At 40.6% G+C, this 27,861-nt stretch overlaps 2 protein-coding genes and 1 long non-coding RNA gene across 6 annotated transcripts in view; 1 reads left to right on the forward strand and 2 right to left on the reverse strand.

Moving 5' to 3' along the window:
- Positions 1-1,624, reverse strand: part of abcb7 (ATP-binding cassette, sub-family B (MDR/TAP), member 7) — a 78,171-nt gene extending 76,547 nt beyond the window's left edge. For all 3 annotated transcript variants that reach the window (XM_062475801.1, XM_062475802.1, XM_062475800.1), the window contains exons 1-2: positions 1,439-1,624; positions 687-764 (exon numbers count right to left, since the gene is read on the reverse strand). In XM_062475801.1, coding sequence (XP_062331785.1) covers positions 687-764; positions 1,439-1,588 — 228 coding nt within the window. In that variant the 5' untranslated portion in view covers positions 1,589-1,624. The remainder of the gene's footprint in view (positions 1-686; positions 765-1,438) is intronic.
- An 829-nt stretch (positions 1,625-2,453) lies between these two features.
- Positions 2,454-6,229, forward strand: LOC134032434 (uncharacterized). 2 transcript variants are annotated; one of them, XR_009932019.1, is made up of 7 exons: positions 2,454-2,514; positions 3,214-3,437; positions 3,579-3,655; positions 3,818-3,995; positions 4,155-4,231; positions 4,346-4,726; positions 4,929-6,229. It is a non-coding gene; the product is annotated as an uncharacterized LOC134032434 (long non-coding RNA). The 2 variants fall into 2 exon arrangements; XR_009932018.1 differs by having other exon boundaries at positions 4,346-6,229.
- Positions 6,230-6,300: 71 nt separating this feature from the next.
- LOC134032469 (putative ATP-dependent DNA helicase Q1) lies at positions 6,301-8,356 on the reverse strand. Its single transcript, XM_062476438.1, has 3 exons — positions 7,887-8,356; positions 7,668-7,747; positions 6,301-7,371 (listed from the first exon to the last, which is right to left on the reverse strand). Exons 1-3 carry the CDS (start codon positions 8,105-8,107, stop codon positions 7,022-7,024), a joined length of 651 nt encoding a protein of 216 aa, XP_062332422.1. The 5' UTR covers positions 8,108-8,356; the 3' UTR covers positions 6,301-7,021.
- Positions 8,357-27,861: the final 19,505 nt, after the last annotated feature.

Consider the following 27,861-nt stretch of genomic DNA (forward strand, 5'->3'; position numbering starts at 1 on the left):
TCATGCCGTACTCATGCCGTACCTCATCCAAATCCGTCCAAGTGCTGTAGATTAGCCGCAGCAGTGCGGATTGCATTTTATTCAAACGAGTGGACTAGAAATTATGTACAAATAATATATTGTGATATGTACCGTTACCATCCACGCTTAAAAATTATACCGTGATATACATTGTAGGCCATACCGCCCAGCCCTAATTAAGACCCTTCACTTTTTAGACATTTAGGATTATTTCCTTATTCCCTTTTTGTAAGGTTCAAAATAATTATCTAAATGTGGTAGGACTATTTGTTTGTAAATATACAACATCTTGATGCATAAATCAAAGGACCTGAGATTCCTGGAGCTTGTGCCTTACCATGGCCTATAACCTATGTTGATTATTTAGAGATATTACAACCAGCATTCTATAATTTCCAATTAAGTTATTGTACCGATCAAAACAATATTCTAGATCGTATTACATGGATGGCTGTCAATGGCCATTACGTTGTAATGTAAAACTGATGCTTACACCGCTATGGTTATAGAGTGCAGAATTTTGTCGTTCAGATTGAACATAAAGAAACTATAAAATGTGCACAGTACAAACCTAGTAATTAACTAATGAGCAGGTTATGATTAATTAATGTGCAGATACCATCCCAACCCTGAGGATTCTATTTGTGTAGCCTACTTTTTCTTACCTTAGCTGCCTTCAAAATGTGTAAACTATTTTCCACTCTGTTGACCGTCCATACTGCTCTTCTTAGGTTAGGACTCAGCTGAAAGACAAACAAAAGCCTGGTTTAACAAACATCTACCCAGGACCAAAAGGAACAGATAAAAGGGTGAATGTGCACTAGTCTAGTTCAGCTTGTTTGAGTTCTACGTACAGTAGGCTACCTAAACTTTCAAAAAACAATGTTCATTGAAATATAAAAACAAGCTCATGTTAAACAATAATGACAATAATGTTTTCATGGTGAGATCTGTATTGCTGAACATTTGGGCACAGAAATGTGTCCAAGTGCACACACACGTGTAATTGATATCACAGTCCAGAGGCCTGTCACGTGTACGCAATGTCTGCGGGACCAGGGGTGGTACCGCCACTGCCTTATCTAAAGGGACGTTGTGTAGAATTTGTACAGAAAAGTTAACTTGACAGTTCGAAAACACGTGACTGGGGCCCACAACACGTTTGCCGGTGCCATATTAGCTAGGTAGGTAGCTAGCTAGCCAGCCTGTTGTCACGCTAAATATTTCCTTGATTAGAATAACAAAGACATTTAGCAGAAGTACATATCATGAGTCTCAGGTGGCTATTCTGCAAATCTGCACTGAAAAAAGTTGTGTTGACAATAAGTATAATTTTGCTAGGAAACAATATGTTCTTCCTGATAGGACTGCTCTAGCAAAAACAGTGTCCTTCTTCTACTTTCGGAAAAAGGCTTACCGAATAGGTTCTTTGTTGTTTCTGATGCCTCGCGTTTTGTTTGTAGCTTTGGCAACACACATGATATGAACTAGTCTGATGAAGTAATAGTGTCAATTTTCGCTTCTGAAAGCAAAAACCACGGTGCAGAGGGACCAACAGTGACACCATCTTGATGAAAGAAGGCGTTTCTCACAGGCAAATTGACATCGTCACATCCGGTGTGTCAGCTTTTTCCTTCTTCCTTGTGTTTGGCCCATAGACTTATATATTAATAGACACAGCTAGATTTTTCTTCCAAGATGGCGTCCCCATTCATTTCTATGAAAAGTGCTCAGTGGCGCAGTGAGGCCATAGACTTATATATTAATAGACACAGCTAGATTTTTCTTCCAACATGACGTCCCCATTCATTTAAAAAAATATATATATATAAATCTTTATTAAATCTTCACGATACAAACAGTAAAGACAAGCAAACAGAGTCATTACAAAAAAAAGTCGAGGAGAGCCAGGGGGAGTTTCAAATATATACATAAAAAATAGAGCATAACTGAATGGTTTTAGCAGCTTTCTTATTTTCTGAATCATAGATGGTTTTGATGTACTGTTCCGTTTCCCTACCAAAAGCAATACAGGTTTAGAGTTGATATGATATTTCCCTAAAATGATCAATAAATTAATTAGGTATATTTCTTTCTGTTTCTTACTTTCGTTGTCATGGAAACCAAACAGTACATATTTCCACAACATAGAAAAATCAAAGACAAGTTTATCAGAAATGTATCGAGAGAGATCTTTCCAGAAAGTGGTGGTGTAGGGACACTGCCAGAAAAGGTGCACCATTGTTTCTGCCATTCATTTCTATGAAAAGTGCTCAGTGGCGCAGTGAGGCAAGCGAGAGCGCGAAATGCATGGACCGCGCCATCTTTCCAGACTGAGTCGTCCGGTCTTGCGCAGAAGCTTGTTCCTAGCTCCGAAACTCGTGCATGTTTGCAACCATAGCTTGCAACTAGCTGTACACGTCATACTTTGCGACAACCAGTCGCGAGCTTGTGAGCTGGAGCTAAGGCATTGCAGAAAACTGTCAGAATGTGGTAAGTCCGATCAAGAAGGCGCAGATACATGTGAACTTTACGAAAATCAATACCATTAGTACTGTAGTATTATACGTGCAGGGCGTATACGTTGTTCTTTTTGCTTCGTGTTTTCCTGCTTAAGTATTGTGTCGGATTAAAGAAACTGTAAACTTGAATATCTGGTCCGTCGTTGTTCTAGCTCGGCAAAGCAAGCTAAACTAGAGAGGGTACAATTTCTGGGGAAATTGTAGGGTGTGCTTGCTTGCGTTGGTTGCAGGTGGGTCCGTCCCCTTAAGTTTTTCTCTTCTAGTCACATTTTTCAAGCATTTAGCCTACTCATATTGCGTAATTCATAAAAAAAAAATTGAAACAAACGACTGTAATAAAGCTGTCAACGGCAGTATTTCAGATGGAATCGCGATTCAAACACTACCATCTGCCAACTGAAAATAAGCCCCCAAAAACGTAAATAAGCTTGAGTTATGGTAAGGAGGTGGATGCCGTTGATGCCTTCACATTCAGTACAGTGTCAGACCAAGACATGACCAATTTGGGTGTTGCTCCATTGTCTGTCTCAGCACTTCTAACCTCATCGGCACCTCAAACATATTCGATCATATTCGACAACCTGGACTTTTACATTCAGACGCATCATCAGTCTACCAGCCAAACCTACAAGTTAATACACTGGATCCACCACATGTGTGTCATCAACAGAGTCATCTCACTACACCTTGACAAGTTGAAACCGACAAATTCTTTAATCAACTATGATCTCGGGAATTGGACCAAACACACAAGCCAGTATGCGTCTGGAATTTGTTGTTTTGGGGAGCCGAATCCTAACAACTTATTTGGAATCATTCAAGACCCTCTCCAGTGTGGTTGTTCACCACATCCCCCACCAGTTCTCTGAAGAAATGATCCAGCCATCCACTCATGTAAGTTTAATGTCTTTAAAATAAGAAAATAAACTAATAATTTTGTTATTTCACAGTTCAAGTTGCAGATGAAATGCACTTATTAGCAGGCTTTAACTTTTTCACACACTGACACATAATTGTAATATTACACTTTTGTAGTACCCACTTGGACTTCTACTCAAGGATGAAACCAAAACTTCTGACTTGGTGGATGTGCTCCAGCACCTTCAAAAAGAGTAAATATCATGCAAGATCAATAACTGCTTTGTGTACCCTGGGACAGTTTGCCATACATGGATTAGACGTATCCATTGACTGAAAGCGCTAGTGAAAATCAAGCTTTTAGTCTAAAGCGTTTAGTCTTTTAGTTCTAACTAGGTATGTTCTCTCCTCTCTAGGTATGTTCCAAGATGTCCTGATGGGCTTGAGAAGATTTTGATCGGTGGTGATAGGCTCACAGAGGGAAATTGCCGGAATATCCAGTTGGCGTTTGCTGATGGGGAGACCGAGGAGGACCGCCTGGAAGGCCTCGTTTTCAAATTCGAAGACTGGCACGCAATTCGAAATCTCTAAGAGGTCAGTATACTGTAATCATTAACTACATGCACCCTGATATACTATTGTAATTTACTAAAATTACACTTTAAATACTGCTTTCCAAGGCTTAAAGAAGTAATGATGTCTTCTGTTTTCTAAGGACTGGTTCATAGATGATGTTTTTGAAATGCATTACAGATATATCATCAGATCTTCTTTAATGAAGCTTCTGCCAAAGACCATGGCACAATCCTCGCCAACATGAATCTCTTGAGGTACTCAGTCACTAAACAAAAGAAACCATGTGTCTGCAGATTAATGTCATATTGCCTTTCATTACTGTGTATGTATCTTATTCTAAAATGCATTTCTCTCTACATGTTTCCCAGGGAGTCTTCCCCTAAAAATGGTCTTCGCCAACCATGACGTTGGCGTGGATGTATGAACTGTGTGCATGTTTCCAAGAGAGCCCAGCCACCATGAATTTGGCTACTTTTCGTTGATGCTTTATGTAAAAAAGGTGTTATTGGTAGGGATGCACCGATACCAGTATCGGGCGCGGTACGAAGCTCATGTACTTGTACTCGTTATAATACCCCCGATACCAAAGACCAATACCTCCCGTGAAGTAACTGACAGAATTTGTGATAAGCACATAAAAATAATACTTTTTTCATTTGTGTAACAAATAAGCTGTGCTACATTCTTTAGTCTCACTGTGTTGCGCTTGGAAAACTGCCACATCACCAAAAAAAACGGAATCAATAAATGTAGGTATCGTTATCTATATCGGCAATTACCTTTAAAAAAAATATCGGTACTCGTACTCGGTCCTTAAAAAATTGTATCGTTGCATCCCGAGTTATTGGTACTATTAACAAAAACATGCTGTCATGAATTTAAAAACTATGAATTAAATTTAACAAGCAGATTTTTCATACGCCTTTTTAATAACTGCTATGTGATTTGCAGGTGCAGCAATGTGAAAAAAGGCCCAAATGCTGCATACAACGCTTACAAACAGTTTGTGCAGATTGACACCACAGCACTTTTCCTTGCAGCAGCAATGGAACATTTCCATTTGGATGATGTTGCAGGTTTGTATTTGTTACATTGTATTTAAAGGAGTACATCAAGGAATCAGAAGGATGCAGAACAGAAGAGGACCTGGCTCCATGACTCTGTGGCAGAGGTCGTTGACAGGTTTTTGATGTCTACAGACATTTCTGGACTGTCAGCTGGTGTTACTGAAGCAGCAAGGGCACAACGCACTGAGAAGGAGATGCTCCCTTGTCGTGAGCCAGGTTGCACCAAAGGGTTCATTTATAAAAAGGCCAGAGAGACCCACGAGAAGAAAGTCCACAATCTTGTGGTGGCAGCTATGCCAGTTGTTGAGCCTGCTTCTTCTGGCTCGAATGACTACAAAAAAGATCATACTGAGGCTTAGCTTTGGATTTCTGATCTTTGATATGTTGGATGCGGTGAAAGAGGGAGATGGGGAGCACTTGATAAGGCTGTACAAGGTGGCACTACTGATTTACAAGGCTTACGGGCACACTCAATATGCCTACAGCACTTTCCTCTTAACAGTACAAATCAATGCAACACTGTCCCCTCGGGTTGCACATGATGTAACCTGGAACCGATTCTGGAATAGCAGGGGTGGGAAAGGGAATAATATACCTCTTGATCTGCACCTCGAGCACCTCAACAACTTTCTGAAATCCTTTTTGAAGAACAAAGGCACTAACCTTACTGAGTAAACAGCTGACAGGGTCAGCAGATCTGTTGGTGTCTTAAAAACCCTGATGGACACAACAGACAGAGAGCTGCAGCTATCCAAGCCTAGTGGCATCCACCATGCAGCTGATCTAAAAAAAACAAACATTTTAACTGTACTTGAGGTATTTCAGAAGATAGAAGTTTTCATCCACCAACCGGGAAGACACGTCTCTGCATTACCTAACTTTGACAAAAACATTCTGTCCCAGCTAAATTATAAGCACTTATGGCAATGGATGCATTCCAGGCTGAAAGACTGGAGGGCTGTAGCAATTTAATCTGTTACCTGCCTGGTTAGTAATGGGCCAGCTTTGAAGCTCTGTCATAGAATGCCTACAAACAATGTTGGTGTAAATATTGTTTAGTTTATTGTGTTATGTACAGACAAATAACGTCTATACACTAAGTGTCCTTGTATATAATGTTAGTATTTTTTGCTTAAATAATTTGTAATGAATATTCTTACTCCATTTGCAGTTATAATAAACACCTTTTCATAGTATGTCTTATCGCTTATTTTATACCTTAATTATGGTCTTACAAGCATGTGATTTTACTCTTTTATTTTGGATATGTACAGTTTTGTAGAAAAGCACAAATTACACCTAAACACACATTTAAAACAATATGTACAACTGACACACCAACCATGTTCCTGCACGGGTACACAAAGTGGTTCAAAGTGTTCTGTTCATCACAGCTACTGACATGTCCACTAAGTGCATCTTCAACAACAGCATCATCATCGTCAAAGTAGTTACTGTAATAGAGATCTGGGTCAGTTAAATACCCGCCTGAATCATATTGCAGATCCACATCAATATCCCCAAAAACATCACTAATGATAGTTAAAATCTTCTTTGCATCGTCCAATCTAAACACAGGAAGGTTAGCAATATTGTACGACAGGTCAAATATGTTTTGACAATGGGTCAACACTGCATCCACCAGTTGCTGACTGAATCCAGTGCAAGCTGCATGTGAGGTGTACAGTCGATTAGAGGATTTGATTAAACTACCCCTGTAGTCATTCAGCAAATCTGCAATCAAAGATTTGTCATTTGCATCCACATACCTAGATCTCTGATTAATTGGTTCATCTTCAATCCGTTCATAATTTGGCGTGGGTTCTGTACATGTGCCAGATGAACAAGAGCAAACAGTCTGACAGTATGTACAACAGAGATGACATGGCTCTACATAGCTGGGTTCTGCTTCAAAATGTGCATAGAGAGATTTCCTAAAACGTGTTTTTTCCAACAGCAAGCAGTTGTTTAACCTCTTCATCCACCTTCAAATACTGTCCGGTGTTGTAAAGGATGGCATATGATGGCTGACCATCCCTTCCAGTTCTGCCCACTTGTTGTACAATTGCCTCTAGGTCCCCTGGAGCCCCGTACATTACCACAGTAAATTAAGACAGGTTGCATGGTTGCACCCTTGTCTTTTACATGCTGAACTATCCAGTCTAGGCAGTTCATTTGATGGCTGGGCACCTTGCAGAATCCGAGACGGATGTTTGTCTTGTTGGGACTAGCGATGATTTGAAAGGCATTGTCCATATGGAGTAGTCTGATGACTCTGCTTCTGGACTTGATGTCAGCTGAGGCAGTGAGCGCCAAAACAGGTTTACCTGGGAGTATGAAAAATTAACAAGATAAACACTTGCCCCATTTTATAACATTCCAAACAAGTTGTCAAGTGTTTGTGTTATAGGCTATGGCAGGGAGGACTTAATGAACAGCACTATGAACATGAATGCACTAAAACCAGGTAATCACGCAATTCTGTTTCATTTCAGGGACAGTAACTAATATTTGCAACTGAGATTATACATACACAGAATATTGACGTTAAAATAGCATACAAATGAGATATTCCACAACACGTTAGATAGGAGCAACACCGAGGGCAGTGCATTCAACTCACCCTGCTTGGTGATAGATCTCAGCTCTCCGAGTTTTGCAAAACTGTCTCGGAATGCCGACTCGCCTTTGGAAGCCTCGCCCCTTAGTGAAACAAAATGGGGAGTACAATATTCCTCATGAATCTTATATCATAAGTTCGAATGACAACATTAGCCTAAGCTATCGAGTATTAAAAAACAGCCCTACTTATATTGTTTTGCCGTATTAAGTGATAACTTACCATTTGTATGTAACATGGACCTCGTCCACGACGATACCAATGAGGTTGTCCTGGTATATGGTCGAGCCTAGCATTCGTCGCCATTTGTTGTTTAGCAGCCAGGACTCGGGGCTCCCAAACACCAGGCTCAAGCGTCCAGCCAAAACGTCACGGTCATCGTGCACACCAAGCTGCCCAGCAGAAACTCCCAACTTTTCTGCCTCCTTTACTTGGTCCTCCATTAGTGCAACAAGAGGGGAGACAACAACAACTATCGGCTTTGAATCGCTAGCGTTCGCCTTAGCCAACTCCTTCACCACTAACGGAGTGAGCTGGAAAATCAAACTTTTCCCGAACCCCGTGGGAGGAGGGCCACAACATCATGGCCACCAACAAAACTCAGCAAAACTTGTTCTTGCTCCGGCTTTAGCTGTTGGATATTCGGCAGCGTTGCCACAACGGACCGAATGGCTTTGCTCGCATCTTTCTCCGCCGCCGTTACGGAATTACAACACAAACTAGCGCACAACATCAACATCATCGTTCTCAGCCACTCCCTCTGTTCGCTGGTTCGCTGATTCGCCGGTAGAAAATCAACCTGAAGAATCTGACTTACGTACCTCATGGCCAGACCTATGTACAGAAGCAAAAATACATTTGAGCGGAAGTACGTAGGAGGGCAGAGCCAGGCTAGCGCACCGCCATTGTGGGGTGAAAATTCTAAGTCCAACTTAAACTAGAGGGTACAATTTCTGGGGAAATTGTAGGGTGTGCTCACTTGCGTCGGTTGGTCCCCTTAAGTTTTTCCCATCTAGTGATATTTTCAAGCATTTAGCCTACTCAAGAACCCCCTTTGAAACAAGCTACTGTAACAACGTTGTCACCGGCAGTATTTCAGATGGAATCGCGATTCAAACAGTACCGTCTACGAGAAAGCTAGCTGCTGTTGCTAGCCAAACGTCACTGAGGGGATTGTTTGAAAGCGCCAGAAATTAGAATGTTTCTTTTGACATAAAGTTTAGGCTGTGGCATTGAAGACAGCGACGCACCACACAAGCTTGAGTTTAAATACATTATTTAATGTGATGTTACTTACTGTACATGCAGGTCTTGATTTGCTTAAATGTACATGTGCTGCTAGTACACCACAGCACGATACTCGCTGTGCAACTGCACATCAACCTATGCATCGTTGCCAACGTGTGGTGACGTGGTGACGTAGCTAGCACTGAGTACCCTTCGTTGACTAAAGGCACTTTTTGCCACAAAAACATTGTAACCTCCTAAACCGTGCAACGGAACATAAATAAAAATACAAGCAACGCAATCGAGACCAATACGAACATTTTGACACAGGCATTGTCTATGTAGTCCAAATATTGACTGATCCTTAGGGGGGCGAAAATAAACAATAAAAATAACTAGAAAAGGCTGTTCCTGCGAAACAGCAGTGAGAATGCTGAAAACCTGAATGGTGATAGCTGACCATGCTAAAAAAGCTGAAAATAGTGAAAATTTAGTAGAAAGTTATAAGCTGAAGCTTCAAAGCAACCGAAAGGTATTTTTGAAAGGGACTGGAGCAGCATTCCAACAATGATTTGAAAGGATTTACCATTACTTTTAAAGGGAGAATAATTTGCACAAAAACCTTAATATTTTAAAAAGTATAAAAGTGAGAAATTAGAAAATACCCGCAAGCTGAAATGAATTTCAAAAATGTGTGAGTCACACAAAAGAGGCAGTGTGGAAGCTGAACTGCATCATCTTAACAAAGCTAAGAGCTAAAATAGCCTACAATGTGGGAGAAGCTGAAAGCTGAACTGTTAAACAGAAGAAGAAGTAGGCTAGCTAGTCGTAACAAGAATATTATCGTTTTAACAGATTAAATTATAGTTGGGATAGTATTAGCAGTAGCAGATGTAGCCTATGCGTTTACTCGGCTTTCTTAGTTGGATTCAATGTGTTGATGGAATGAAACATACAGCAGTAGGGCCGATACAGGAAGACACGGCGACACTTTGTTGCAGAAGGATGATGGTGCAAGTTTTGTCCGTGGAGCATACAACGATTAATAAAAAAGAATCATGTAGACGTGTTTATTGAGTAATCGCATAACTAATTACACATGTAAACGGAGTAATCGTATTATTGGCATAAACCGACAATTGCTAGTAATCGTGTTTCTCATGGTCAAGTAAACGTACCAATCACCTGTGTGAGAGACTGAGTGGTGCGTGTCTGTCGTTACGGTGATGGTGCAGCTATGATTGCTAACGCGCTGAGGGCAGAGAATAAGAGAAATGTAGCTAGAATCCACACCTCAAACAAGATAACCTAGACGCAAAACTGTACGTCCAATCCAAAATATAAGGATATTTTCCGAGACCCAAGACTCTGCCAAAACCAGAGTTCAAAAGTTGCGTGTGTAAACACAAGTCCAACTTTGACCCATTGGTGGCGCTAGAGTGGTCTAATGGGATACATGAAACTTGGTGTAGGTATATAAGGAACTGTCCTTAATGAGTGTGCTAAATTTCACAAAAAGTTATCCAAGGGTTCTAGGGGCTGCCATTGAACTAGAATAATAATAATAAATATAGCTGCAGGCAGCAATGGCGGGTTCCTCCTCAGCATTGCAAACCATTACAAAATTGACATGACACAGACATGTATTTCATACATGTACACAACATTTCAAGACAATTGGATGAATGGCTGATTTGAAGTCATTTTTTGAAATTCTTCACAAATTGTCACTGTAGAGAAATATCCATGCTGCCGACATTATGGGTTCTTGAGACTTATTTGTTCCCCATTGGCAATAAGGCATGCGTACCAACTTTTAGAAATGTTGGACTGACAGGGTTAAAATGCCACCCTTTTGAAAGTGACAACTTTGAAGCGTGTTGTGTCAGGCCACCTGTGCTCTGGTCAGGCCCATCATGCAGAGATCCATTCTTTAAAAGCTTTGATTACAACAATAACTTTATGAAAGTGAGGATACACTTCACTAAAGGAAGTGTGTAGGTTATGTACTACTACTGCTTGCTCTGCCCACACACTTTCCCTATCCATGCTGTTTCCCTCTATCCCAGCGCAGGTCATGCCAAGGCATAAATGCGGCAGCCGTATGAGTATTAGAAGTAGCCCAAAAAACATACCATACACAGTCACACTGTTTTCAAAACTGAAACTGGTTAGAAGACCATGGCTATTAGAACTCTACCTGAATTGAGCTCTCTCTAGAGTCTCAGTCAAACAACTGTCAAGAGTCATGTAGGGAACTGGACCAAGGTATAGCTAATGTCCAGCTGTTAGCAAGTGTACCTTGTGATGGTACAGCAGCTTAACAATACTTTGTCATGGTCAGACTCTCTGATCCCATTAAACTACACAACATGCACAATCAGGGTGACCAACAGTATTATCTTAAGTAAAAAACAATAACATTACACACATTTAAGTGAACGAACACAACAACTGAAATCCCTTGCACAGCTGTTGTAACCAAACTATTTTCCACAGCTATTTGCGTTTTTGGTGTGCACTGCATGCTGGGTACCCAAGGGCGCTGACGCTACAATATTTATTATCTAGCTGTCTTCCGGCTGTGTAATATGACGAGATGCTAGCGATGCAAACATGAAAGCTTGTCTCGGGGGGTCATGCATGTGATCTCACTACAAGCTTTTGATTACACGTGAGGACTGTTAGCAAAGTATTTCTATTCGTGTTTTGTTAGTGATTGAATGGTAATGTCAGCTAGCTAAAAACAATGTTAGTTAGCTTGGCTAAAATGGTTTTCATAGCAACAGATATCAACAAATCAGATCAATCTAACTTTATTCAGAAGGGGGGGGGGGGTGGGAACATATAAACTAGAGGTGAAATGGTAGGCATTGTTCTGCCTTGAAGCTGCGTGCGCATCCTCATTGTTTGTAACCACCAACCCATCTATATGTAAAGATAACATCCAAGCTAGCAATTTCGCCAAATTTGACTGCAGACTTTTTACACCATATGTACTTCGTTATGGTTTTTGAGTCAAACAACTTGCTAAATGATTAAATGTCTGTTAAATGTCAAATCCAACTTTAAATGTATAAAAGAGAGAATTAAACCTAGAGGTTTAAAAGGCTACGTTTGTCTAAACTGACATGCACAAACTCAGAGCACTGAGTTTCAACATCCATGTACACATTTTGTCTCTATTTTTTACTCTACTCTTTAACGCATGACTATGTTTAACTTAATGTCAGCACCTCTCTGTCATCAATTGTCTCTGGAGTGGGGGATGGGGGCTTCTTATCCAACAAATTACATCCCTGAACTTTTAAAACATATCAATGGCCTACTACAATTGTAAACATCCTTTGGCCTTCCCATGCTGGGAAGAAAACTACAGTTTTTCTTTGATTAAACGTTGACCTTGAATAAACGCTGCACCAAAAATGAACATTGTGTAATAAATGGCACCTTCAATTAAACGCCTCCCCACAAAAATCAGAAAACGGTTATTTAATTGGTTAAATTAAAACACAGTATTTATTACACAAGTAATTTACAAGTGTAGCATACTATTATCCCATGAAACACTGGCAGGCACAAGTGTCTTTCTTGCTACAGATTTATTTGAAGCTTTTTCTCCAAATCCACCGTTAAAACTAAACTCACGCTGTAATGAGAAAATAAAGACCACATTAGCTTAATATGAACATGCAATGACATGCGCAGCATGTAAATAACATTCACCAAAGTCAAATACAGACACAAAACAACATACTTTGTTGGCTGCATGCTGTAGCCTACACAAGGGAATAGAGGTTTCGTTAGATTGCTAACAACCTCTATAACAACCTTAAACTTATCACTTAGAGTGAATGTGCATAAAGCTCCAGGACCTGACAACATCCCTGGCTGTGTTCTCAAGGCCTGTGCTCCTGAACTGGCAGAGGTGTTCACTGACATCTTTAACCTCTCCCTGTCGCAGTCTGTCGTCCCCAATAGGTTCAAGGGGGCCACCATCATCCCAGTCTCTAAGAAACCATCAGTGAGCTGTCTCAATGATTACCGCCCTGTTGCCCTGTTGTGATGAAATGCTTTGAGACGTTAGTCAAAGACCACATTACATCCTGCCTGTCACCTGCATTAGACCCACTCCAGTTTGCATATAGGCCAAACAGGTCTACAGATGATGTTGTAGCTTTGGCCTTGAACACTGCTCTCTTTCACTTGGATCAGAACAACATATACGTGCGGATGCTCTTCATCGACTTCAGCTCCGTTTTCAACACCATAGTACCATCCAGGCTCATCATAAAACTACAGGACCGGAACATCAGTCCTTCCATGTGCAGCTGGACAGGACACAGGCAGTACGGCTAGGTAACATCACCCCACCAGTCTAACACTCAGCACTGGTGCCCCACAGAGTTGTGTGTTAAGCCCAATGTTGTACTCTCTGTTCACCTATGGTTGTGCAGCCACAAAAAGGTCCAACACTATCATTATGTTTGCTGATGACACCACCATTATCGGCTGCATCAAGAATGGTGATGAGTCTGCCTACAGAGCAGAGGTGGCAACAATGACATCCTGGTGTCAGCATAACAGCCTGTTGCTTAATGTAGCAAAAACCAAGGAGTCGATAGTGGACTACAGGCGGCTGCAGGGAGAACATGCACCCATTCACATCGCGGGCACAGCTGTGGAGAGTCAAAAGTTTCAGATTTTTTGGTATCAACATCAGTGAGGATCTGAGCTGGACCACCATATTGGTGTGGTTACAAGGACAGCGAAACAGAGGCTCTTTTTTCAGCGGCGACTGTGGAAATTTGGCATGGACTGCACTATACTGACCAATTTTTACCGGTGCACCATTGAGAGCATACTGACTGGTGGCATTACAACATGGTTTGGCAACAGCACTGCCCAGGACAGGAAGACACTACAAAGAGTGGTCAAATCTGCACAGCGTATTACAAGGACTGCATTACCATCCATTCAGGACCTTTACAGCCAGCGGTGCAGGAGAAAGGCCAAGTGGATCATTTCTGACCCTAGTCATCCCTGCCACAGTCTTTTCTCCCTCCTGCCTTCTGGAAGGCGATACAAGAGTATAAGGTCCTGTACCAGCAGATACAGGGATAGTTTTCTCACACATGCCATCAGGATGCTGAACTGTCCTTGAAATATCTTTTTGCACTACAATTTTTCTTATTTTTTCTACCCTTTTTCTCCATTCTTTAGTATTAATTTTTTTTATTCTGCAAGTTGAACGGACATTGAGCACAAAGAATTTCATTACTTATAAATGCTGTTTATGAGTATATGATAATAAACTTGAACTTGAAACTTTTATCAGAGCTTTAAATTGTCTGTGCTTCGCTTGCTGTTGTCGACTCTCTCACTCATGAGCGTCCCAAAAGGCCTTCAAAATAAAGTCACGTAATAATTCTGAATACAATTATATAATTCTAAATTAAGACATTGCTTGAAAAAAAATTATACATTATTATAATGCAATTGCGACAATTGCATTCAGGCCTATAGATAGTTATACATATTGTATACAATATGGCGAGGTAGCTGACTTAACCATTCCTGAATGTGCTTTTCATCAACACCAAGTTTGCGTGCTATAGATCTGTTGCTGGTGGTGAGTGCTTTCTGCACAGGTTTCTGTTTGAAAGCTGTAAGAATGTTACGGCATGCTGCGTCAGATTTGTACACAAAGTAGAGACACGCGCGGCATACATTTTACACTGGGCTTTTGTTTGACTTCCTTGTCTATTCTGTATTTGTCTATGGCTGCACTGCAGCTACAATTCACTGAATCTCTCTTACCAATTAAACGTTGCCCTTGAATGAACGCCACCCTCGAATAAACGCTGCACCACTAACTGCTCTATTAAAAGGGTTCACTATGAAGCAAACCATTCTAACAAAATAATAACAACATTTACAATGATTTCAACAAGAAGTCTCTCTGACTTGACAACTCTCTAAACAAGCAACTTTCCAAAGCAAAAAGCAATCTCTGACCAGTGTGGTAATTTTATGTTGACAACTAAACCGCTGATTGGAAGTGCGCAGCTGATTGCCAATCACGAGATAGGGAGACTGATAGCCAACCGCCAACAAACGCTGACTAGACCATACCTGCATGCAGCGAATAGAAAGAAAGAAGGGAGAAAAGAAAAAACACACAACCACAACTATACAGACTGAATTAGGACATTTTAAACATGGGTCCGTAACAAAGACATTGTTAAAAATGCTCATTCACATTCATTTTTCTCAATTAATCTTATCACTTAAACACACTGGTTTAGCATTTTTTCCCACAAGGAAGTCTAACCTCAACAGTGAATCCTTGGTCCCTGGATCTCTTGCTGGAACATGGCATCTAAAAAACACATAGAAAAACCATCAAAAACTATGAAATGTAACATACCACACTACTGCTTAACAATTTCATAGTCTTACATTATCATAACTTCATACTCAACAGTTCTAGTATACAGACCTTTAAGAAAATATTGAAATGGTTAGGATTCTCAAAACACCAATCTCTGTACTTAAAAAAAATATTTAGACATCCATTATTTACCTTTATTCAATTTACACTGTCTACATTCAAATTTAAGTCTGTAAAATGTAAACAGAGAAACGGACTCGACTATAAATACAAATTAAGACCAATTGAGAACAATTTATCTTGCAAATGGTTTTTACTTTAAATTCATGTTTCACCAAAAGAATCATCACAGTTTAACACAAATAACCAAACCTTACTGTTAAAATACTGCCAAGCCACTGACTCACATTAGAAAATTAAAACAAATAAACATAGCCTAGAAGATGTACCTGTAGGTCAATTACATAATCAAGAGCATGGAGTAGGAATGGATGGATGACAAAATACCCCGCCGAGCCCAATCCATTAAATATTTCCTACCCATAAGTTAATTTCCTGAAATGCAATAATTCACCAACATTTTGACAATTTCATGCTCCAAACTTTGTGGGAACAGTTTGGAGATGGCCCCTTCCTGTTCTAACATGACTGTGCAACAGTGCACAAAGCAAGGCCCATAAACACATGGATGAGCGAGATTGGTGTGGACGAACTTGAGTGGCCTGCACACAGTCCTGACCTCAACCCAATACAACACCTTTGGGATGAATTAGAGCAGGGACTGCGAGCCAAACCTTCTTGTTCCACATCAATGTTGGACCTCACAAATGCACTTCTGGAAGAATGGTAAAACATTTCCATAAACCTCTTAAACCTTGTGGAAAGCCTTCCTAGACGAGTTGAAACTATTACAAAGGGTGGTCCGACATCATATCCTATGGTTTAAGAATGAGATGTCACTCACGTTCATGAGCGTGTAAAGGCAACCGAGCGAATACTTTGGCAATTTAGTGTATAAAATTGATACAAATATAAAATGTTATCAAGAGATAGGAAATCGTGCAGCATGGTACAAAATGCCGATTACAAACGTATTGTAGGTCTATAGGCTTTCAATGGAACTCCTAAATGATCAAACCATGAACCCAAACAAAGCTAGCAAGCAAAACAACCATGGTACCATTGCTACTTGCTTATGCTAGGTAGCTCTAACTGTGCAGCAAACTAGGCTACCTAGCTACAGTTTCAAAAAGAATAACTTACAATGTGAAGACCGTCAGAAAAACTTGGAACGAACAAACAAAATTACATCAACAATGACATGTAGCTAAAGATAGAATAACCCAACCGTAGGTAGGTACAGTACATAAATTTGAAACGCCGTCCACAAAAGCAAAAACTAGCCTTAAGGGTTATAGCTTGCTCGGCATTTATCTGACCTCCTTGTCTATTTGTTTGTGTATGGCCGCACTGCAACTACAATTCACTGAATCTGTCTTACTAATTAAACGTTGCCTTCGAATAAAAGCCGCACCACAAATGATCATTGTGTAATACACGCTGCAGTGTTTAATCGAAAGACACATTTGGAACTCACCGTACTAATTTAAATTACATCAACAATGACATGTAAAAATAGAACAACCCAACCGCATAGTCACGCACAGTATACAAATTTCAAACGCGTCTCACAGAAGCAAGTATAATGTTAAAGATTTTACGACTTGCTAGCCTGTAATACTGTCTGTACAAAGAGATATTCTTAGCTCAGGTAGCCTACAGTAGATAGATTAGCTGCTATCCTGTTTACGACAGTATAAAAGTCTTCAAGTTATCATACGAATACAAACGCTAAAATACATGTTTTGTACTGCCATTGTAGGATCTTATTACTCACTGTCAAATGTAACAATGAAAATCTCTGAGGGCTGCAGGAGTTCTCCAACGATAAAATAAAATGGTCGTCTTCTTGTGCGTGTACCAAGCTCGCGCGTGTGTCAAGGGGCTCTGGCCCCTTGTGTGTGAGAATGTGGAGCACGCGCGCACAGGAGCAAAGGGAGAGAGGATTTGGGGAAACAGCCCTAGAAATTAGCCAAGCATGCATGTTTCAAATATTCACTAAAAATCGAGTTTTCATGTTACAGTCAACTTTTTCTCAGATTTGTGTATTCAACATTCTCAAGAGTCTTCATATGAACTAGTGATTGAATCAGAGTATAGTTTTTTGGCCGGCGGATGTGTAAAGCATTATTTTAGCATTAGCAATAAATTCAATTTGCTTTATATCAATCATTTTTAGAGGTATGAAGTTGCCTTTGCACATGGTAACATGTTGTAGTGTCTTCCACGTGACATACCAAGTTTGGTGTTGATATCTCAAAGATTTGCTGAGATTTGACCAAACGTCCTGTTTGGTTGCTTTGTTGCAGATTTTGATTGGCTCTACCGGACAAACGGTTTTGAAAATCAGAAATCCCTACGATAACTTTTGTGAGGCTCAGTCTGGATATCATCTATGGAAATTTTGAAGAAAATTAGACCATAAATGTAGGAGGAGTAGGGAAAAAACGTGTTTCCTTAATCTTTATTGTACAGAAAAATCCAATATGGCGGCCGTTATAGCTTCTTGAGGCTTTTTTATTCCTCATGAGAAATAAGGCATATGTAATGAATTTCAGAATTTTGGGACTTATGGCCTGCAAATGGCATCAATTTGAAAATTGACATATTGGGGCGTGGCCTGTAGCGCCACCTATTGTCTCACATGGCCCATGTTTGGTATGGTAGTTACTAATGGTCTGCAGTTTCAACATGCCAAATTTCACAACTTTTTACGGTACTGGTCTAGGGGCTGCCATTGACTCCCATGGGTAAAAAATAATAATACCACCAATAACAATAGGGTTCTCCTACCGGAGGAACCCTAATAAAACTAACAATAACAATAGGTTTCCTCCTTACGGAGGAATCCTAATAATAATAATAATAATAAAACTAACAATAACAATAGGTTTCCTCCTTACGGAGGAATCCTAAATATAGCTGCAAGCAGCAATGGCGGATTCCTCCTAACATTGCGAACCATTGAAAAATGTATATTCTTCAAAAATTGTCACTGTATAGAAACATCCATGCTGTAGACTTACCAATGGGATACCAAATCTGAAATGCAATACCATCAAGATCCACAAGGGCTTTTATTTCAAGCCAAGGAGTGAAGGGAGGGGGCTTGGTGAGCCTACCCATTCCAGAAAGCCTTGTATCTTTGTGTATGAGGGCGTGGCCTGTAGCGTCACTTATGGGTGATATTGGGCCATTTGTGGTGTGGTAGTTACTCTTGGCCTATACTATCAATGTTTCAGGATTTTGAGAACTTTTTACCATTGCATACAAAATCGGAAATGCAATACCATCAAGATCCACATGGGCCTTTGCTAAAGACCAAGCAATGAGTGGGGGCTTGGTCAGCCCACAATTGCCTGAAATGTTGAGTATGCGTCTCGCCAAGCTTGCGCGTGTGTCAAGGGAAAGGCTGAGGGTGTGAGAATGTGGAGCGCGCGCTGAGGAGCAGGGGAGACATTTCATTGGATATTTCCTTAACAATTAGCCAAGCATGCATTTTTCAAATATTCACCAAAATTCAACTTTTCATCTTACAGTCAACTTTTTCTGAGATTTGTGTACTAAACATTCTCAAGAGTTTTCATGAACTTGTGATTGAATCAGATTTTTTTGACTGGCGGATGTGTAAAGCATTATTTTAGCGTTAGAAATAAATTTGATTTCCTTTATTTCAATCATTTTTTAAGATATCAATTTGCCTTCTCACATGGGAACATAATGTAGTGTCTTTCACGTGACACACCAAGTTTGGTGTTGATATTTCAAAGATTTGCTGAGATTTGATCCAACTTCCTGTTTGGTTGCTTTGTTGACGATTTTGATTGGCTGTACCGGCCAAACGGTTTTAAAAGTCAAAACGCCATGGGATAACTTTTGTGAGGCTTGGTCTGAAGATCATCTCTGGTAATTTTGAAGAAGATATGACAAAAATTGTAGGAGGAGTAGAGAAAAAACGTTTTTCAATGAATTCAAAATGGCGGCCGCATCAATTCGGCTTTTATCACAAGTTATCATGTGTCACACACAGGATGTCCCAAGATATCATGAGACAAAGGAATCACTTAATAAAGGCAAACAAATCAATAGTTATTGGCCAAAACACATTTTTGCTCCCTGTGGCCACGCCCAGTGATCACATGACACCAAATTGTGTAGACATCCTCAGAAGAGAGTTCCGAGTCATCATACCAAGTTTGGTGTTGATATCTCAAAGATTTGCTGAGATATGACTTCACTTCTTGTTTGGCGGCTTTTCTGCTGAATTTGATTGGCTGTACCGAACAAACGGTTGTGAGAATCAAAATTATTTTGATTAGGCTTGGTCTGAAGATCATCATTGGTAATTTTAAAGAAGATCTGACAAAAATTGTAGGAGGAGTAGGCTTTCAAAGGTTTTCGATAAAACCGGAAATGGCGGAAAATCTATATAACCGGAAATTGACGCCATAGGGTGTGTTGAACTCAGTCTTGACCCAGGGAATCCAATGGTACCTTATTTTTGAGGTACCATCGGTCATACGGTTCAAAAGGTACGTGTGTAAACACAAGTCCAACTTTGACCCGTTGGTGGCGCTAGAGTGCTCCAATGGGAGACATGAAACTTGGTGAATTTAAAGAGGGGACTGTGCTTAATGAGTGTGCCACATTTCACAACTTTTTACCATACGGTTCTAGGGGCTGCCATAGACTCCAATGGCAGAAGAAGTGTAATAATAATAAGAAAAGGTAGAAACACTTAAGTGGCTTCGCCGCTTCGCGGCTTGGCCACCAATAAGAAAAGGTAGAAACACTTAAGTGGCTTCGCCGCTTCGCGGCTTGGCCACCAACTAGAGAGGGTACAATTTCTGGGGAAATTGTAGGGTGTGCTTGCTTGCGTCGATTGCACAGGGGTCCGTTTTTGAATGACATTTTTACAACTGATATTTCTGTATATTTTATATAAAAATGCATACTTATTATTTATAAAGATTACATAGATTTAAAAGCTTTTTTCTTTGCTGCTCATTTACAACTGAAAATACGAGTGAAGTGTAGAATGAAATAGATGTCTTCTCATTTCCCCTGCAAGAGGCAGCCTCATCGTTGAATCAAAACGAATACATTTGGCAGAGCGGTGTAAAAATTGACCTAATCTCTATGACTTAAACGTCCTTTTAAGTTTTTCCCTTCTCGTGATATTTTAAGGAATTTAGTCTACTCATATTGCATTCATTCATGAATAAAGAACCCCCTTTGAAGATTATTCTACGACGTTACCGGCAGTAGAAGATGGAATCGCGATTCAAACAGTACCATCTGCTAACTGAAAATATGCCCCCAAAAACGTAAATAAGCTTGACATTTATTTAGTGGAAAATCGCTTTCATAAAAAGCTCAGTGGTAGCGATCATTGTCAGTAACAACGCCAAGTGCGATATAGCCCTGTGTGGAGAAGCTGCCCCGGTACTACGGTACAGTACTAGACTACTCCTGTGTTCGTTCGTCTTGGTAGCGATTGCGTTGGTTGAATTGGATTTAACGTTCCGTTGTACGGTTTAGGCTGAAATTAATTATTTTCATGAACAGATTGACAAAGTTTAGGCTGTGGCAATGAAGTTAAGGTTAGTAGTTAGATAGACTTTTGGTTTAAGTAAGGGGAGTGCCGAACATGTTCTGTCGCCGTTTGACTTCCTACTGTACAGCTGTGTAGATGTTTTTGTAGTGTCTCGGGTAGGCTACAGCGTTGCAGTGAGCAACACTGGTTTGAAACCACAGGTAATTATAATTTCACCCACAAATCGTTTACTTGTAATGTAATGTCATAATAAATCCTACAACGAAAATGTATTTGTGAGGAATGTTTATTTTAACGATTGAAAACAGATGCATCATAGACCACTGTAGTATGTGTTGCCCGGGCAACACAGGCTAATGTCATGATGCTAATACTTCAGTGACATAGTAGACTACTGTTTCCGAAAGTAGATGTACTTCCTTAATAATATCAGCTTATATTGTACATTACACATCACAATTGTGTGTCATATCACAAAGTAAAATTAGTAAATAGTTATCACCTGGCCTCTTTGCTTGTGGGGTTTCTGCAGCTGCCTTGCAGTAAAGCTATAGTTAGCCTAGCTATCTCCCAGAAGTTAACGAGCTGCTAAACTAATATTCTGCTAGAGGTAGTCACGCGAGTTTTCGTGACGTTAGTGACGTAAGTAGCGTCATTGACTGTGGTTAGCAAGTTAGCCACCGTTAGCTTCACTTTTCGACACAAAAACGTCATTTCTACTTAAACCGTGCAACGGAACATAAATCCCAATACAAGAAACTCAATCGCTACCAAGACTAAACTTTTGACACCTACGTTGTCTATGTAGGCCAAATATGGACTGAGTTTTAGGGGGGCAAAAAGAAATAAAAATAATAATAATATATATGTGAGAGAACAAAGGTTGTGCTCTCGCCGAAGGCTTGAGCACACCCAATAAGAAAAGGTAGAAACACTTAAGTGGCTTCGCCGCTTCGCGGCTTGGCCACCAAATATAGCTGCAAGCAGCAATGAGGTGGCCAAGCAGTCGAATGACCCATAAAACATGTTGTACATCCTCAGAAGAGGGTTACGAGTACACGCAACAAGTTTGGTGTGAATCCATCAAAGATTTGCTGAGATACGACCCAACTTCCTGTTTGCTGGCTTAACGGCACATTTTGATTGGCCGTACCGGGCAAACGGTTTTGAAAATCCAAAAAACATATGATGGCTTTTGTGAGGCCTGGTCTGAAGATGATCTCTGCCAAATTTGGTGAAGATTGGAAAACATTTGTAGGAGGAGTACAGAAAAAACGTTTTTTCAGTAATTCAAAATGGCGGCCGCATCAATTCGGCTGTTATCACAAGTTATCATGTGTCACACACGGGATGTCCCAAGATATCATGAGACAAAGGAATCACTTAATAAAGGCAAACGAATCAACAGTTATTGGCCAAAACACATTTTTGCATCCTGCGGCCACGCCCAGTGATCACATGACACCAAATTGTTTGGACATCCTCAGATGAGGGTTCCGAGTCATCATACCAAGTTTGGTGTTGATTTCTCAAGGATTGGCTGAGATATGACCCAACTTCCTGTTTGGTGTCTTTGCTGCCGATTTTGATTGGCTGTACCGGACAAACGGTTTAGAAAATCAAAAATCTTTGGATAACTTCTGTGAGGGTTGCTCTGACGATGATGTGTGCCAATTCTGGGGAAGATTAAAGAAGAATTGTAGGAGGAGTAGGCTTTCAAAGGTTTTCGATAAAACCGGAAATGGCGGAAAATCTATATAACCGGAAATTGACGCCATAGGGTGTGTTGAACTCGTCTTGACCCAGGGAATCCAATGGTACCTCATTTTTGAAAATCGGTCATACGGTTCAAAAGTTACGTGTGTAAACACAAGTCCAACTTTGACCCATTGCTGGCGCTAGAGTGCTCCAATGGGAGACATGAAACTTTGTGAATATAAAGAGGGGACTGTGCTTAATGAGTGTGCCAAATTTCACAACTTTTTACCATACGGTTCTAGGGGCTGCCATAGACTCCAATGGCAGAAGAAGTGTAATAATAAATATAGCTGCAAGCAGCAATGAGGTGGCCAAGCAGTCAAATGACCCATAAAACATTTTAGACATCCTCAGAAGAGGGTAACGAGTACACGCAGCAAGTTTGGTGCGAATCCATCAAAGATTTGCTGAGATACGACCCAACTTCCTGTTTGCTGGCTTAACGGCACATTTTGATTGCCTGTACCGGGCACACGGTTCTGAAAATCTAAAAATCGTGTGAAGGCCTTCGTGAGGCTTGGGCTGAAGATACTCTCTGCCAAATTTGGTGAAGATTGGACAACATGTGTAGGAGGAGTAAAGAAAAAACGTTTTTCAATTAATTCAAAATGGCGGCCGCATCAATTCGGCTGTTATCACAAGTTATCATGTGTCACACACGGGATGTCCCAAGATATCATGAGACAAAGGAATCACTTAATAAAGGCAAACGAATCAACAGTTATTGGCCAAAACACATTTTTGGTTCCTGCGGCCACGCCCAGTGATCACATGACACCAAATTGATTGGACATCCTCAGAAGAGGGTTCCAAGTCATCCTACCAAGTTTGGTGTTGATTTCTCAAGGATTTGCTGAGATATGACCAAACTTCCTGTTTGGTTGCTTTGTTGCCAATTTTGATTGGGTGTACCGGACAAAGGGTTTTGAAAATCAAAAATCTTTGGATAACTTCTGTGAGGGTTGCTCTGACGATGATGTGTTCCAATTCTGGGGAAGATTGAAGAAAAATTGTAGGAGGAGTAGGCTTTCAAAGGTTTTTGCTAAAACCGGAAATGGCGGAAAATCTATATAACCGGAAATTGACGTCATAGGGTGTGTTGAACTCGTCTCGATCCAGGGAATCCAATGGTACCTCATTTTTGAAAATTGGTCATACGGTTCAAAAGTTACGTGTGTAAACACAAGTCCAACTTTGACCAGTTGATGGCGCTAGAGTGCTCCAATGGGAGACATGAAACTTGGTGAATATAAAGAGGGGACTGTGCTTAATGAGTGTGCCAAATTTCACAACTTTTTACCATACGGTTCTAGGGGCTGCCATAGACTCCAATGGCAGAAGAAGTGTAATAATAAATATAGCTGCAGGCAGCAATGGCGGGTTCCTCCTCAGCATTGCAAACCATTACAAAATTGACATGACACAGACATGTATTTCATACATGTACACAACATTTCAAGACAATTGGATCAATGGCTGATTTGAAGTCATTTTTTGAAATTCTTCACAAATTGTCACTGTAGAGAAATATCCATGCTGCCGACATTATGGGTTCTTGAGACTTATTTGTTCCCCATTGGCAATAAGGCATGCGTACCAACTTTTAGACATGTTGGACTGACAGGGTTAAAATGCCACCCTTTTGAAAGTGACAACTTTGAAGCGTGTCGTGTCAGGCCACCTGTGCTCTGGTCAGGCCCATCATGCAGAGATCCATTCTTTAAAAGCTTTGATTACAACAATAACTTTATGAAAGTGAGGATACACTTCACTAAAGGAAGTGTGTAGGTTATGTACTACTACTGCTTGCTCTGCCCACACACTTTCCCCATCCATGCGGTTTCCCTCTATCCCAGCGCAGGTCATGCCAAGGCATAAATGCGGCAGCCGTATGAGTATTAGAAGTAGCCCAAAAAACATACCATACACAGTCACACTGTTTTCAAAACTGAAACTGGTTAGAAGACCATGGCTATTAGAACTCTACCTGAATTGAGCTCTCTCTAGTCGAACAACTGTCAAGAGTCATGTAGGGAACTGGACCAAGGTATAGCTAATGTCCAGCTGTTAGCAAGTGTACCTTGTGATGGTACAGCAGCTTAACAATACTTTGTCATGGTCAGACTCTCTGATCCCATTAAACTACACAACATGCACAATCAGGGTGACCAACAGTATTATCTTAAGTAAAAAACAATAACATTACACACATTTAAGTGAACGAACACAACAACTGAAATCCCTTGCACAGCTGTTGTAACCAAACTATTTTCCACAGCTATTTGCGTTTTTGGTGTGCACTGCATGCTGGGTACCCAAGGGCGCTGACGCTACAATATTTATTATCTAGCTGTCTTCCGGCTGTGTAATATGACGAGATGCTAGCGATGCAAACATGAAAGCTTGTCTCGGGGGGTCATGCATGTGATCTCACTACAAGCTTTTGATTACACGTGAGGACTGTTAGCAAAGTATTTCTATTCGTGTTTTGTTAGTGATTGAATGGTAATGTCAGCTAGCTAAAAACAATGTTAGTTAGCTTGGCTAAAATGGTTTTCATAGCAACAGATATCAACAAATCAGATCAATCTAACTTTATTCAGAAGGGGGGGGGGGTGGGAACATATAAACTAGAGGTGAAATGGTAGGCATTGTTCTGCCTTGAAGCTGCGTGCGCATCCTCATTGTTTGTAACCACCAACCCATCTATATGTAAAGATAACATCCAAGCTAGCAATTTCGCCAAATTTGACTGCAGATTTTTTACACCATATGTACTTCGTTATGGTTTTTGAGTCAAACAACTTGCTAAATGATTAAATGTCTGTTAAATGTCAAATCCAACTTTAAATGTATAAAAGAGAGAATTAAACCTAGAGGTTGAAAAGGCTACGTTTGTCTAAACTGACATGCACAAACTCAGAGCACTGAGTTTTAACATCCATGTACACATTTTGTCTCTATTTTTTACTCTACTCTTTAACGCATGACTATGTTTAACTTAATGTCAGCACCTCTCTGTCATCAATTGTCTCTGGAGTGGGGGATGGGGGCTTCTTATCCAACAAATTACATCCCTGAACTTTTAAAACATATCAATGGCCTACTACAATTGTAAACATCCTTTGGCCTTCCCATGCTGGGAAGAAAACTACAGTTTTTCTTTGATTAAACGTTGACCTTGAATAAACGCTGCACCAAAAATGAACATTGTGTAATAAATGGCACCTTCGATTAAACGCCTCCTCCAAAAAATCAGAAAACGGTTATTTAATTGGTTAAATTAAAACACAGTATTTATTACACAAGTAATTTTCAAGTGTAGCATACTATTATCCCATGAAACACTGGCAGGCACAAGTGTCTTTCTTGCTACAGATTTATTTGAAGCTTTTTCTCCAAATCCACCGTTAAAACTAAACTCACGCTGTAATGAGAAAATAAAGACCACATTAGCTTAATATGAACATGCAATGACATGCGCAGCATGTAAATAACATTCACCAAAGTCAAATACAGACACAAAACAACATACTTTGTTGGCTGCATGCTGTAGCCTACACAAGGGAATAGAGGTTTCCTTAGAATGCTAACAACCTCTATAACAACCTTAAACTTATCACTTAGAGTGAATGTGCATAAAGCTCCAGGACCTGACAACATCCCTGGCTGTGTTCTCAAGGCCTGTGCTCCTGAACTGGCAGAGGTGTTCACTGACATCTTTAACCTCTCCCTGTCGCAGTCTGTCGTCCCCAATAGGTTCAAGGGGGCCACCATCATCCCAGTCTCTAAGAAACCATCAGTGAGCTGTCTCAATGATTACCGCCCTGTTGCCCTGTTGTGATGAAATGCTTTGAGACGTTAGTCAAAGACCACATTACATCCTGCCTGTCACCTGCATTAGACCCACTCCAGTTTGCATATAGGCCGAACAGGTCTACAGATGATGTTGTAGCTTTGGCCTTGAACACTGCTCTCTTTCACTTGGATCAGAACAACATATACGTGCGGATGCTCTTCATCGACTTCAGCTCCGTTTTCAACACCATAGTACCATCCAGGCTCATCATAAAACTACAGGACCGGAACATCAGTCCTTCCATGTGCAGCTGGACAGGACACAGGCAGTACGGCTAGGTAACATCACCCCACCAGTCTAACACTCAGCACTTGTGCCCCACAGAGTTGTGTGTTAAGCCCACTGTTGTACTCTCTGTTCACCTATGGTGTGCAGCCACAAACAGCTCCAACACTATCATTATGTTTGCTGATGACACCACCATTATCGGCTGCATCAAGAATGGTGATGAGTCTGCCTACAGAGCAGAGGTGGCAACAATGACATCCTGGTGTCAGCATAACAGCCTGTTGCTTAATGTAGCAAAAACCAAGGAGTTGATAGTGGACTACAGGCGGCTGCAGGGAGAACATGCACCCATTCACATCGAGGGCACAGCTGTGGAGAGTCAAAAGTTTCAGATTTTTTGGTATCAACATCAGTGAGGATCTGAGCTGGACCACCATATTGGTGTGGTTACAAGGACAGCGAAACAGAGGCTCTTTTTTCAGCGGCGACTGTGGAAATTTGGCATGGACTGCACTATACTGACCAATTTTTACCGGTGCACCATTGAGAGCATACTGACTGGTGGCATTACAACATGGTTTGGCAACAGCACTGCCCAGGACAGGAAGACACTACAAAGAGTGGTCAAATCTGCACAGCGTATTACAAGGACTGCATTACCATCCATTCAGGACCTTTACAGCCAGCGGTGCAGGAGAAAGGCCAAGTGGATCATTTCTGACCCTAGTCATCCCTGCCACAGTCTTTTCTCCCTCCTGCCTTCTGGAAGGCGATACAAGAATATAAGGTCCTGTACCAGCAGATACAGGGATAGTTTTCTCACACATGCCATCAGGATGCTGAACTGTCCTTGAAATATCTTTTTGCACTACAATTTTTCTTATTTTTTCTACCCTTTTTCCCCATTCTTTAGTATTGAATTTTTTTATTCTGCAAGTTGAACGGACATTGAGCACAAAGAATTTCATTACTTATAAATGCTGTTTATGAGTATATGATAATAAACTTGAACTTGAAACTTATCAGAGCTTTAAATTGTCTGTGCTTCGCTTGC

This window comes from Osmerus eperlanus, chromosome 13, assembly GCF_963692335.1.
Source record: "Osmerus eperlanus chromosome 13, fOsmEpe2.1, whole genome shotgun sequence".
NCBI lineage: Eukaryota > Metazoa > Chordata > Actinopteri > Osmeriformes > Osmeridae > Osmerus > Osmerus eperlanus.